The sequence below is a fragment of the Limulus polyphemus genome, unplaced genomic scaffold, assembly GCF_000517525.1.
Source record: "Limulus polyphemus unplaced genomic scaffold, Limulus_polyphemus-2.1.2 Scaffold48, whole genome shotgun sequence".
NCBI lineage: Eukaryota > Metazoa > Arthropoda > Merostomata > Xiphosura > Limulidae > Limulus > Limulus polyphemus.
In genome coordinates this window covers 1112170-1126934 of record NW_013665658.1, presented here as the reverse complement: position 1 = coordinate 1126934, position 14765 = coordinate 1112170, and the positions used below count along the sequence as shown (strand labels likewise).

General features: G+C 33.9%; 1 protein-coding gene across 1 annotated transcript in view; it reads right to left on the bottom strand.

Moving 5' to 3' along the window:
• LOC111086671 overlaps positions 1 to 14765 on the bottom strand; it is a 71797-nt gene that overhangs the window by 31347 nt on the left and 25685 nt on the right. The window contains exons 2-4 of the mRNA XM_022390460.1: positions 11613 to 11666; positions 7485 to 8182; positions 463 to 654 (exon numbers count right to left, since the gene is read on the bottom strand). Of these exons, the coding sequence (XP_022246168.1) occupies positions 463 to 654; positions 7485 to 8182; positions 11613 to 11640 (918 nt within the window). The 5' untranslated portion in view covers positions 11641 to 11666. The remainder of the gene's footprint in view (positions 1 to 462; positions 655 to 7484; positions 8183 to 11612; positions 11667 to 14765) is intronic.

The following is a 14765-nucleotide window of genomic DNA, read 5'->3' as shown; positions in this document are numbered from 1 at the left end:
TTTGTAATACACAGAATTTCCACAGTCAATACGTTTGCAATCTCGATAACAAAGCACACGCTTTATATTGCCGTCACTACCGCTTGCTTGACTCAGTTATCTGTCTCTACATCTATCTATCTGTAATTATCTTTCCGCTTTATTTGCCGGGCTTATATACTAAATAGAGGGCGCCTAGAAAAGACTAGAGTTGCCAGGAAAAGTTATGATCCTTCTAAAAACTTATGATGTGTTACCAGCGTCACATGATTTCCGCTGTCGTAACATTATTGATGTCACATCTTACTCAGTGCTCGAAAATATCAATGTCCCACAGTAAAAAATGGAAATTAATAACAATGCAAAATAATGATGATAATTTAGTTTGCATTAGGGTTGAAATTCATAAGTACTTAATTTTATTATATAATAAATATAATATGATATAACAAAAGACAACTTCATTGTTAAAGAAACATTTACCTTAATGTAGGTCACGTCTAGGCAGTTGTTTAAGATGAGATCAGTTTCAGCTCTCATGACGTCAGATACCATGCACATAGCCTCCAGGCGATCCATTAAGCTGTATATCTTATGGGATCCTAGCATGCTAGTCAGTTCTTCCATGACATAGTGTAGTCCGTCCCAAAGTTTTTTCACCAGGTGATAGTCAAGCTGAAAATATAGAAAATATGAAAATACGCAAACATAATTTTTTTTTATTATTAAAATGAGTGGTCCCCGATGGTTCAGTGGTAAGATAGAGGGCTCATTGAGCTATAATTCAGAAATTGATCCATGCGATCGCCTTTACACAACTTTTTTTTAACCAAACAGACAAACACACAAAAATAAATGAGTTGGACAACCCACGTAATTTACTTGACAAAATATACCCGAGTGATGTTTCGAACGTCCTATCGTGGCCCACATTAGGCTTAATATTCGTTAGTAAACCAGTCGTTTAACAGTTAACGATAAACCGAAAGTAGAAAATGAATTCAACGAGGACCATGGCGAATCCTTCATTCAAAACAATAACAAAATACCCCGATGATTAAGCTGTATGTGCTTGATCACTGAAATTAAAATCCTAACATAACATGAAATAGTATTAGTGTGTTGGGTATCTTTGTTAAATGGTTCTCTATGAGTGTAACAGTAACCTGAAGGTAAAAATATGCAGGTATAGGCAAAAAAAAACAAAAAACGATATACTAAAATGTGCAAAATGTAATGATATAAACTAAAAGTACGAAACACAAACAATGTAATGGTACATCAAATATAATATAAACACGTAGTGAAAAAGAAATCCTAGTGTTACGACAGCGGAAGTCACGTGACGCTAGTAACACGTTATGAGATTCTAGAAGGATCATGTCTGTTCGTGGCAACTCTAGTCTTTTCTACGCGCCCTCTATTCTTGTATATAAGCAGACAATGAATCGGAACCGGAATAGCAGATAGAGAGATTGAAGATATAGACAGATAATCGAGTCAAGCCGTAAGTAAAGTGTGTAAATCATTGTGAATTATAGCGTGTGTTTAAGTTAAAGTGACTGTGGAAATTAAGTGTATTGCAAAGTTGTATTGAGAAAGAATAAACTAGTTTTATTTAAGAAAGGCTTTGTATCGCTGAAGTTTTTCGGAAAGATTTTTTACGGGAAATTTAACAAACGAACACAGACGTAACACTAGAAAGTAAGAAAAAGATGTAACGAAACATAACTAATAAAACCAATTTAACAATACACCAAGAGTACAAAATATATAAAGATACTCAATAAAACATACATCTGTTGATAGACCGAGGGTGGTCAAATGGTCAGTTGTTGATCCTTGTTCAGTTAAATTAGACTATTCGAATAGGATAGAGCAAGTAGCTGTTCTTGCTACTTAGCCTATATCCATTTTGTCTATCCCTTCAAAATTAGCGACCTCTATTGGTAGCACTTGTGTAACTTCACGGGAATAAAAGAAACAACAAACATTTATTGACATACCAGAGGCTTGGATTAACGTTACACTACACATAATTAAACAGAAATTACAAATTATACAAAACTCAGTTCTTACTACAGCATTTGAAGCTCCACACACAACAAGTTCAGTTTTCCTACACAATTATGTGGACATATAGCCAGTCTACGACAGACTCCTGAATAAATCGGTCACAAACTTCCAGATAAACTTAAACAAGAACGAACTAATAGATAAATATGGAACCCTCATTTATGTGATGTTTAGCATTGAACAATGCTCTTAACTTAACTGTGCCGACTTAAATGGATCGTAACAACATCAATGCTGGAGGGAAGAAGAGGTCTACATAGCACCTGACCCTCCCATATCACGATCAAGATGGATCGACATACCAGAAAAAATCAAAACCTTTGAACATTTCAGATAAGTCAGAGACTGGTGAACACAACAAATTTAGACTAGTACTTTTAAAAAAATATGAGAACAAGACCAATGCTTGTGGATACATTGAAATAACTAAACACACTGGAATAAAATCGATATTTGTGCATATAATGGCGCAAACACTTCGAACACCCAAGAATAAGATAAATATTTGCGGATATACTTTAGTATATAACGGAAACATTTTCAACACACAAAATAAGACAGATATTTTTGGATTTACTAAAACCAGGCGTATACTTTGGTATGTTGACAGTATATGCCTGGTTTCTGTATATCCAAAAATATCTGTCTTATTTTGGTATGTTGAAAATAAGACAGATATTTTTGGATATACTAAAACCAAGCATATACTATCAACATACCAAAATAATACAGATATTTTGGGATATACAGAAACGAGGCATATACTGTCAACATACAAAAATAGGACAGATATTTTTGGATATACTCTCATGAGGCATATATTATCAACATACCAGAATAAGATGAAATATATGTGGAAAACTAAGATAAGGTAAACACGTTTAACTATGCACGAAAAGCAACAACAAAAAACAAAATATACGTAGAAATGTTTGTTGTAATATAGCAAAATAGAACTAGTCGACAAAAGCCGAAAAACACCAGAAATTGTTGACATTTCGGGAGTATACAAAATTTGAAAATTAATGGAACTAGTTGGTTTTAAAAATATCATATTTAATAAAATGCCTTAACTAGATATAGTAGACAACTGTAAACTTAAATAGACGAAAAAAATCATAAGATAGCTATTAAGATGTTCAGTTTCCCATTTATTCATATTTTATTGGCGTCATGATATATAGTAATTAGTGTTACAACATGCTGCAGTACTAACGACCAAAGGTGGCGAAGCATATATGTTTGTATTTATAGCAAAACTAACGAGGCTGTCAGCCACCTTGTTAATTTTAAACTATTGATTAGAACAAAAACAGCCAGGCAACAGCGCTCTACCACCCATCATCCACAATAAGGGATTGACTGTAACTGTTATAACGCATCTATAGATTAAAGTTAGGACAATATTTGGTGCTACCCACGGATTCAAATCCTTCTCGCCGGCTCCTAAATCCAGAGCATCCGGTGGCGAATCACAGAAATCCAAATGTTCAGATCTTCATGATAAACATCATGTTCGACTGCGCTGTCTTTTTATTTGTCCACGAAGAAGAATGTAGGAGATAAAGCTGCAGTGTAGCGTGACTTTTATCGCGAACATTAGGGTTAGTTTTATTATCATATTTTCCCATACTTTTGTTGTTGTCTATTATCAAAGTTGGCCCACCTAGATAAATATACAACCTTTACTGAGTATCAGCCAAACAGCTGGCTGTGGGTGGTTCCCTCTCTCTAGTCTAACACTGCTAACTTAGGGATGGCTAGCGCAGATAGCTCCCCGTGTAGCTTTGCGCGAAATTCAAAAACAATCAAACAAACTGTTAGTTTGTTTTTATATTAAACACAAAGCTACACAATGGTATATCTGTGCAGTGCCATCCAAGGGTATCAAAACTCGGTTTTCAACGTTATAAGCATTCAGACTTACTGCTGAGCCACTGGATGGGGAGGGTCATATATCGTGTGATTTATTTTATTGTTAACTGCATTGCAAAAACATTCAACAGGTTAGCTTTGCCTCCTGTTTAACAAGATTGAATTTTTCGAAAATTTTCTTGGGGTTGTTTTTATTACAGCGTAAAGGTGCACAATGAGCTAACAGCGCTGTGTCTGATGCAAGAATTGAAACCCGAATTTTAGTATTATAAGCTATCACGGTTACTACTGATCCACCGGGAGACGTCTTTATAGCGACTCACGAAGCAAGTATTGAAAAATATTCAAGCAATCTTATGTATATTTTTTACTCTTTTAATATACAGTAGCACAATATGTGTGAAAACATATTAGTATAAGCTCAAAATAAACTAAATTATTATTTTATCAGATCTTAACTAGACACTTTCATCAAATCATTGTCTCTGAAAATTTTTAAATATTCAGTGAATTCTATTTTACCAACGAATAGTTGGATTGACTGTCACATTATAATGACCCTACGGCTGAAAGGGCGAGCATGTTTGGTGGGACGGGGAGTCGAACCCGTAACCCTCAGATTGCGAGTCAAGCACTCTAACCACCTGGCCATGACAGGCCCGAACTAACAGTCACATCATATTACTCGATTAATTTTTAAAATAGAACCAAACACACAACCGATGTAGCGACATTAAAATATGGTTTGTTTGTTTTATTCAAATTTCTCGATTTCAGGATAAGTGGAACTTCTTAAAAACAAATAATAAAACAATAATTTAATTTTATGTGTTCACGTAAAGATACATTAGGACTAACTTTGCAGGTATTTTCTGATTGGAAATCATGGCTTTAATGGAAGGCAGCAAATCTAGAAAACACACCACCTGTTCTTATCTGATTGAAGTGGGAGTCGAACATCAAAATTTATATAACGCAACCTCAGCCTCAAATTGCGTAGCGGAGCGATATTTTACAGCAAAGAAACGAGAGCTATGTGCCATCGGATGAACAATTCAACAAATTACCCATACCCGATCCTAAACAAACAAACTCAGAATACCTTAATGATAGGAGGTATAGAAGTTTCAATAATTAAGAAACATTACTAGCTATTAGTATTTTCTTGAAATTATCATCTACATGTCTGTTTTATTCATTAGTTCAATGGAAGGGCTTGTTATTTAAATCCCCCGGTGGGGTAGCGGTAAATCTATGGACTTAGAACTCTAACATCCGGGATAAAATTGCCCGCGGTGGATACGGCAGATAGCCCAAAAATGTTACTTAATTTTGTTATTTAATTGTTCACATAGCTTTTTAACCGAAAAGTAAAATTATTTGTAACATTTTTCGTGACTTCCCCCCTCCCCCGAGTGCAAGGAATTAGAATACGACCTTTAAAACCTAGGTGAGATTTAATTTGATTTATTCCAAATTACTTCGAGCACAAAATGACATTTTATTGCTTATGAGACTGTTATAAAGAGCATATAGACTTGCACTAGCAATCTTAAAGGGCGTTATAATTGATTTTTACTGAAAAACAAAAATGGACCGTCAAAAACTTCTTTCTGCACTCAATTATTTCTTTGGTTTTTTAATCTTTGATAGCTAGAATAACTCAGAAGCGCTGGTAATTTTCCGTTGATAAATACATTAGAATATTAAAAAAAAAGGAGCACTTGCACACAATTAGAAAATGTGATTTTCATAGCTGAGAATATAATTTTTAGTTTCGCAGGACCGAGTTATAATAAAATCAGTAAATGCTTGCATCGGTAAGATAAGTTTGATAATGAACAAGTGAAGGCAAAATGTACAGCATTTTACTGAAAGTATCATGCGAGGGAACTGCTCACATTAACCTCCTTAACAAAATTAATAGTAATGTTTGTGTTTCTATTTGCAGTTGGATGAAAAATGACCTACTGATTAAACAGTACAATTATAGCAGGACTAAATAAAAATGATCTAATGCTTAACCAATACAGCCATAGAATGATTAAGTAAAAATAACCTACTGCACAATACAGCCATAGCAAGACTAAATAAAAATGAACTACCGCTCAAACAATACAGATATAATAAGACTAAATAAAAGTGATCTAATGCTTAAACAATACAGATATAGCAGGACTAAGAGAAAATGATATACTGATTAAAAAATACAGCTATAGAAGGACTAACTAAAAATAACCAACTGCTTAAACAATAGAGACGCACCAGGACAAATGAAAATGATCTGGTAATTAAACAACACAGTCATAGCAGGACTAGGTAAAAATGATCTAATGATTAACAATACAGCTATATCAGGGCTAAGTAAAAATGACCTACTGAGCAGTACCCTAATAGAGTACTAAGTGGAAATGACCTACTTTTGATAAAATACAACTATATCAGGAGTGAATAAAAATGTCCTGCTACTTAAACAATACAGCTATAGCAGGGCTAAGTAAAAATGATCTACAGCTCAAAGAAAATTGCTATCGAAAGATTAAGTAAAAATTACCTACTGTTTAAATGATACATCTATAGCAGTACTAAGCAAAAATGTCCTACTGATTAATCAATAGAGACGTAACAGTACTAAATAAAAATGACCTAATGCTTAAACAATACAGCTATCGTAAGACTAAGTAAAAATGACCTGATTCTTAAACAATACAGCTACCGTAAGAATAAGTAAAAATGACCTGATGCTTAAATAATACAGCTATAGAAGGACTAACCAAAAGTGATAAACTGCTACTGCTCAGACAATACAACTATAGCACAGTAGATCATTTTTTAGTCCTGTTATAGCTTTATTGTTTAACCAGTAGATCATTTTTAGTTAGTTCTGCTATAAATGTATTGTTTAATCAGTAAATTCTTTTTACTTTGCCCTACTGTAGCTATATTGTTTGAGCAGCAGGTCATTTTTACTTAGTTCATTAAACAATATAGCTATAGCAGGAAAAAGTAAAAATGATTTACTGATTAAAACTGAGACATGTCAGTTTGATCATTTTTTATACTTAACGGAAACCTAAAATCCCACAGCTTGTCGAGTTTTAGTAGGTTCAAGTTCTGCTTTCTAATTAGAAAGAATAAAAAAAATGATCAAATCCGAAAATTTCTCTAATTTTACTAATTTCATGCTATACTATTTCTGTTTAGATAAAATATTAAAACAAACAGTTTATTTAGTTTTAGAAACTCTAGGAGTTTCTGAATTGAAAAAACAACTACCAAATAACAAGATAAAGTCTCACAATTTGTTGATTTTCACTATTTTCACTTTATAATCCGTTTGAAGAGGTCATTAAGTTTATTCAATTTAAAATTTTCTTTACGTTTTGCTTTAATGAAGAGTTTCAATAAAGAGAGACAAACAGTTTTTCTGTTCTGAGAATTTCAGTAGAGAAATGGCTTTACACATAAAATATCTTATAGTTTTGTTTTTGGCATTTGTAGGCTAGAGCAAAGAGAACGTAATAATTCAACAGCTTAGAAACATAATTACCTACCAGTGTTTTTAATTCCAGTAATTTTCTGAAACGACAGTCAAAGAAATGAATGTGTCCCCATCGGCCACTTGTATAACAGCTTCTGTAAACGCTTCCTATGTAGCCATCTGGACAAGACGTTAACACCACAACGCCCCCTTCAGTTGTATTCCACAAGACTCCCTTTTCTTCAATTTCTTCGCAGTAACGCTCCCTAGTGAGAGAAGGGTTCATATCTCCCACGATTCTAATATGTGATGAATTTTGGATGATATTTTTTAAAAACGGATGAGTTCCAGCGATTAATGATTTTTCTTCTAATTCTGATACGATTTTGTGTTTAAAACTATTGTATTCTCTCACGTAGCTAGAGTTTAAGTAATATGTTTCTTCATTTTCCGAAGAGTTCAACACATTAGTATTAACCTTTTCGTCATTGCCTAAATCTGGAAGAGCGACAGTGACCTCTGGTGAGCTCGTTATCATTTCCCGACTTGGAAGTTGAGAAACTGCGATATTCTGTTTGTGTGCAGAGTGGTCATCAGCTTTATCTGTTCTATAAAGCATGGGCGTGGCGGTAAATAAGAGCTTTTGAACCCTATCTCGCTCACCAAATTCGGTAAAAGCATGGACATTTCGAAGGTTATCACTGGTGAGCTCTTCTGTTACCAGTAGCTGTCTTGCTTTATGTCTTGGACAAAAAAGTATGCCCAGAAAAGCTGTAAGGAAATAGGCGTGTGTTAAAAACTTGCATAAGCTTCGAACTGTATACACCTACAAGCGTAATACAGAAAACTATATAACAATATCGTAAAAGTGTATTGTAAAAATTCCTTATATAAATCTACTCTGTGTAATAAACATATTCACAGTTTATAAGAAACATAACCATAGATTGTAAATTGAACTGGTGTTAGAAACATAGACAGAGGGGATAAGTCGAAGCATACTAGAAATAGTTATATCTTGTAGAATGAAGCGATTCTGCTTATAAAACGTTCGAAAATTGTATGTTCAAAAGTTGAGTACCTAATAATAATCTGATTTTGGAGCTTCACTACGTCGTTATAGTCCATATCGTGAAGCTGTCATGTCAAAGATACAACCCTCCTCCTTGCAGGCTTTGCATAATCCATCTAGTACAAGAGGACGACGGTTACAACAGTTCGATCGCACAAAAATCCATAGGCGAGTAGTTGTATACTCCTGAGGAACAATATGAATATCCATTTCAATCTCCAGCTGCTTGAGGTGTGCGATGGTGAAGAGATATGTCATGAAGATCCTTCTTGATTATTTTGCGTATTATTGCCTGGAAAACGTGAACGGTTTTTCCAATGATTTTTGTATTTGCAAATCCTTCTCTGTTTTTAGATGTTCCATTTTTCACGGCTTGGGTACGACTTGTTGGTGGTCTCTTTCTGATTGGTCTTGGTACCCCAAATTCATCCATATCTTTTTGTTTTCCAATGCCATTAAGTATAAAGTGTATAAATATCTTTCGCTTGGATGGGTTTTAAAATTTCCTTCCCAAAAGCAATCAGTTTTCGGTTGTATAACACTACTTACGAAATACTGAACAATATGGAAACGTAATTTTGATACGTCCGTTCCACCGCAACTTTAGACATGGTGGTTCTCACCTGATTTACTAATTTGAATATTCAAAATCATTTCAAAAAACGTGCTTAAGTCCTAGGTATAAGTAATTATATATAAGAAACACTCTAACGACTTGCATGTATATACAGTCGGGTAAAAACGTTTTGCAGAAATACATTTTCTGCATTTTTAGTCAAATGAAATAATCATAAAATACACAGGTATTTATTGCGTAAAGGTGTAAAAATGTACACGTTAAAACACTGAAACAGAAATATTATCTAACGTTGAAGCCGTAAAGGTAAGTACAGTAATATTCCAAATATATAGGAATGTAAAAAATAGTAACAGTAGTTTGACCCAAATAAATATCTTCTGTATGTTCTGTAGTTCAAAAATAAAAACCAACCCGTATCATGCTACCACGTTACTACCAATCCGGCTACCACGGCGATACTTATCCAGATCAATAATTCAAACTGGTTTTTGAATTATAAAATTTATTCGAATGATATGTACTTATGTTAGAGGAATATAGCTATTTGAATTGCATGCTTTCCGTAGCTTCAGGAAATTCTACTCACATTTCCGATATGCCAAGTCGTTCATCTAGATTCTAGCAATCCCCACTTGACAGCATGGCCTGGGTTTTAGCCTTTAGAAGTAATATTTTAGCTTCGGAATCGCAAACCTGGTCGTGTAGCAGAGGTAGGGTAGGTAACTTTAGTGATGGGTGAACTCACCTCCTCAAGGACTGAGAGTTATAACTATTTTGAACGTTTCTATTAGCTTTGTATGTTTATATTTTATTATATTGTCCTTAGAATTTAATACATATTTCCTTACAATTTTGTTTTTTTTTACAACACGACTGTTAAAGTAAATGATTAGAACCATAAAACACAATGTGTTTCCTTCCGGAATACGTGATAGCTAAGTAAAGACAAAATATTAATAAATTTACAATTATTATTTATTTAAAACAGAAGAAAAACAGCACGTAATAACGGTCTGGACAAGTTAGTAGACGAAATGTTAGAGCGACGTCTTATAAGTAATTTTAGTGTTACGGCTCTCTCAAGCAATTCATCATTTCTCAGAAATGTGTCCGCTAATAGAAAGTATAGAGCTGCTGAAAAAAATCTGTTAATAAAACGATGAGGAAGAATTAGTTACATTCTTGTATGAACGGCGGATATGTTATCAAGTGTTAAAATTGTGTTTTTGTCAAAGTCATGTAAGGTGTGTTTGTGAAAGTGATATAAAGTGCATTTGAAAAACTAATATAAAGTGCATTTGAAAAACGTATATAATGTGTATTTGAAAAACTTATACAATGTGTATTTGTGAAAGTGATATAAAATGTGATTGTTAAAATGATTTAAAATGTTTTGTGAAATTAATCTAGTGTGTTTGTGAAAGTGATATAAAGTGTGTTGTGGAACTGATATAAAGTGTGTTTGTGAAAGGGATATAAAGTGTGCTGTAGAACTGATATAAAGTGTGTTTGTGAAAGTGATATAAAGCGTGTTGTGGAACTGATAAAAGTGTGTTTGTGAAAGTGATATAAAGTGTGTGGTAGAAGTGATATAAACTTTGTTTGTGGAACTGATATAAAATGTGTTGTGGAACTGATATAAAGTGTTTTTGGGAAGTGATATAATGTGTATTTGTGAAACCAGTTAAGTAGTTTTGTAAGGATAAACTGATATAAAGTGTATTTATGAAACTGATGTAAAGTTTATTTATGAAAGTGATATAAAGGTGAAACCGATTAGGTATTGTTTTTGTAAGGACAAAGTGGCATGAAGTGTGAGAAACTACAAGTGTTATAAAAAAACGTTTTTAAGATTAAAAAGCTGGTTTCTTAAGTTAATGTGTAACAAAGTATTTATTTCATTTGAAGATCTTTTAAGTATTTTTGTTGCGTTATTGTGCCTCACAAGTCTTACACGTAAAGTTTAATTATTACATAGCATTTTGTAAGGATCAAGTCCTACAAACTGTCTTTGCTAATTTGAAGTGCTACAAAGCTATTTTGTAAAAGTATTCTATTTTTAATGCTTGTCTTTTCTTAAACTTCTATAAAAATTTTGGTAGGCCAAAGTGTTTTCAAGTTGTAAAAATTATGCTAAGCGTTAAACAGAGACTGTGTTAAATTATAATTTGAAACAATTTTCAAATTAGAGGTGTTAAAATGTTTGCTTCTTATGTTAAAGTTTTTCAGAATTTATGATTTAAATGTTAAACTGTGAATATGTGAAATTAGAATTTACCAACGTCATTACGGTTTAAACACCGAAAGATGGCGAAACATTAAAAACTAATAGGCCTAATATTTGTGAAACAATAATCCTAACTGCACGTTTTCCTTTTTGTTTTTGCCACATTTCTCTTCATTTGTACATTGCAATTCAGAACAACGTTGTGGAATTAAGATTGTTAACATTTTAAAATATATATCATTTCGTATAAACAATTTAGATGTCACATTTAGAACTATAATGTAGTAGGACTACTGTCCTTGAATATTAAATTTTTACTTACAGATGAATATTCCACACTTTTTTAGCATATTACTAGTGTTGACTTCTTTAACACCTGTAAAAAAAAAGGAAAAATTAGTTTTCTACGTCAGAATCAGTGACTTACTAATAACCAAGCAGTAGAACTTACATTTACAATTAACAGGAAAGTAACAATTACTTTACAGAAAAAAATGTTTTAAGCTATAGTTTCAAGTCACCCAATGAATTTAGAATATTTTGCTTTTTTCTGCCGATTTGAAGAATTGTTTCTATGTACTGTCTAAGTAATGAAACTGTGTTATGTGAATCATTATCAGTGGTATGACAGTCCAAGCGGTATATTTGCATCAACTTATAAAGTCAAGTCACTTAGAAGATAAGAGGATATTTCACCAATAACAAAACAGCAGCTGGTCTTAGTTTTTACATTTAAGGTTTTAACTGGAGTACTGCTTTTAGAGAAATGAGCTAAACATTAACCCCATCTTTCTTTTTACACAATACAGGGAGCTTCTCTAAAAATACGCAAAAGAATTATGGTAAATCTGTGTTCTTTCTGCATCTAATCCAGTAACCAGCAGTAGCGAATACGTTACCAATAGTAGTCCTAGCTTTTGGACGTCAGAATGTAATGAAAGAATAATTGAATTTTTCAATGTTTTATCTAGGACAAAGTAAAACTACTGGTTTAATATATTGTCGCTAGCTTTCCCTCTCGTATTTGTCATGTAAATCAGGCATCTCATATTCTGTTATGTGATCTCAAATGTAAACACGATTGATCGTTCAGCTGATATTTCAGGTGATATATAGTGTTTTTAAACACTTGGTGGAATGTGACGCGTTTCTTAAAATCATTCTACACATGATCGATGGGATTGAAGGCCTGGGATCATGTAGGCCACTCTATTTGTTCAACCTCTTAAAGGAATATGTGTATATGTATATATGTCGGCCAGTTTAGCGAATTTGGGGGAGTTATCATAGAATAGGATTAAGTCATGACCAGTTGCATCAGCGTATGGCAACACAAGAGTTTGTAAGATGTGGTCCCTATAATGTGTCAGAGTAATAACAGCATTCAGCACGTGTGTAAAGAATGTAGGGAGTCGGTTTGCCCACTAAAGCTTCCACTGCTGTTATATGTGCTGCAATTTTATTTTAAAATAGGGTTGGATCTGGTTCCGAATTCTTCCCGAATGAATGTACGTCTGTTTTCTGGTTTCAGGAAAACTCTACTCCTGTGTAAAAAGTCCAACTATCTTTGGTCAAGTGGTCTCTTTCTTGGCACAATTGCAAGTTAACTATCCTATGGCTTGCTGTGAGATAAATGCGTCTCGCTGGGAGGCTAGACTTATCCCGTACCTTTGCATGGCCTTAGTTGTACCTCCGGTTTGAAGCGGTTCTGTGAACGACATTTTAAGACATTTGTTGTACTTTCATTGGTCTAATGGATCTCCATACGAGTGAAATACCCCACGTTGTAAATCTCGATTATCGATTAATTATATTCTGCAGTGAAGGAGGTTGCAATATCATAATTATCTCCCCTATTTTCTCATCTACTTAAACACACACACTTCGTAAGTGTTTTTGTGTGTGTGTATGTGTAACACCTATTGATACTATATAGTAATTTCAACTTGAAGAATATTTCATGCGATATAAGAGCTAAATAGCAAAGTGTGGAACCCCTAAAGTATAAGAGCTAAATAGCAAAGTGTGGAACCCCTAAAGTCTAGGCATAGTGATATCTACTTTAGAAACTGCTGAAAAGAAGAATGGGTACAGCCAATCAGTAGCACCCCTTGCCTAGTCGTTACTTTTAACGGAACGGGAGATTAAATGTCGCGCGCGAAATGTAATCAGCAGCATATCTTGGCTGAAATCCTGGACCTTCAATCCCGCAGCCCAACACGCTCACCACTAGGCTACGTTCGGTCTATTTGTAGATAGTAGTAAGAAATGGTGATCTTGTTATAATTCTTTAGCCCAGTTCTCCTATCTTAATACATTCACTTAGATGTTTAATATACGCCTCTTGATAGCACCTACGTAGAATTAATAACTAGCAATAGCTTAGAACAGTGTGTTGTGTACCTAATAAACAAAAACGGTTTTAAATTACTTTCACAGCGTATCTAGCCTCACATATCTTTGGTAAACGATAACCTTAACCATGCACATGTTTTGGTCATGTGATTATTTTTATGGATACGCTTATTTGACTACTTACCCAACACATATCCTTCTGGTATTATTAAAGAGAATGGACTAGAGATGTTTAGTAACTATAAATTCTCGGTTTACATTTTCTCTTGAGTGAAAGTAACTTAACCTATTATCCATCTTTCACACATGTGCTTTGAACGTCACATATGATGTACATATGAAGCTAATTTTCTAATCTCATACGTTGAACCAAATCAAACAGTTCCTATTGTCACGTTCACGAAAATCAGCTGCATATCAAGTAATTGTAGCTGTATATCACATATGATACTCATTATGTCCTGTGTATAACACGTGATGCACAGGACAGAGATAGGGTCAAGGGATTTTTATAATCTGGGAAAATAACCAAATGTTTCTCATTGTGTTTCTCGTACACACATTGTACGCACAGTTCTAAAAGAAACATTTTGGGTAATTTTTCTGCATATCTCTGTTTGTCATCCAAAATATAGGCATGAAGTACGAGTTCCCTCAACAGTTACAAGTAAATTGTCTGACAGTAAGTGTAGTCCCCTGATGGGACAGTGGTAAGCTTAATGACTTTCAAAGCTAAAACTCGGTGTTCGATTCCCCGCGGTATACACAGCAGATAGCCCAATGTTGCGTTGCTGTAAAACAAACAAATGCAAATATGCATCTATTATTCGTTTTCAGTGAAGTTTTATACACGTACATAAATATACGTTTATTTGGTTTCGACCCCGGTAAGTGTAAATGGAAATTTTGACGGTTTTCCTTTTAGACCTTAGCATATGGAAAACTGCATTAAAACAACAATAACAACAACAGCAACAAGTGGACACTGACAGTATAGGTTCTTAGTTTTAACAATGATGGTCTTTAAAGTTTGTTTGTTTGTTATGAATTTCGCGCAAAGCTACACGAGGGCTTTCGGCGCTAGCCGTCCCTAATTTAGCAGTGAAAGACTAGAGGGAAG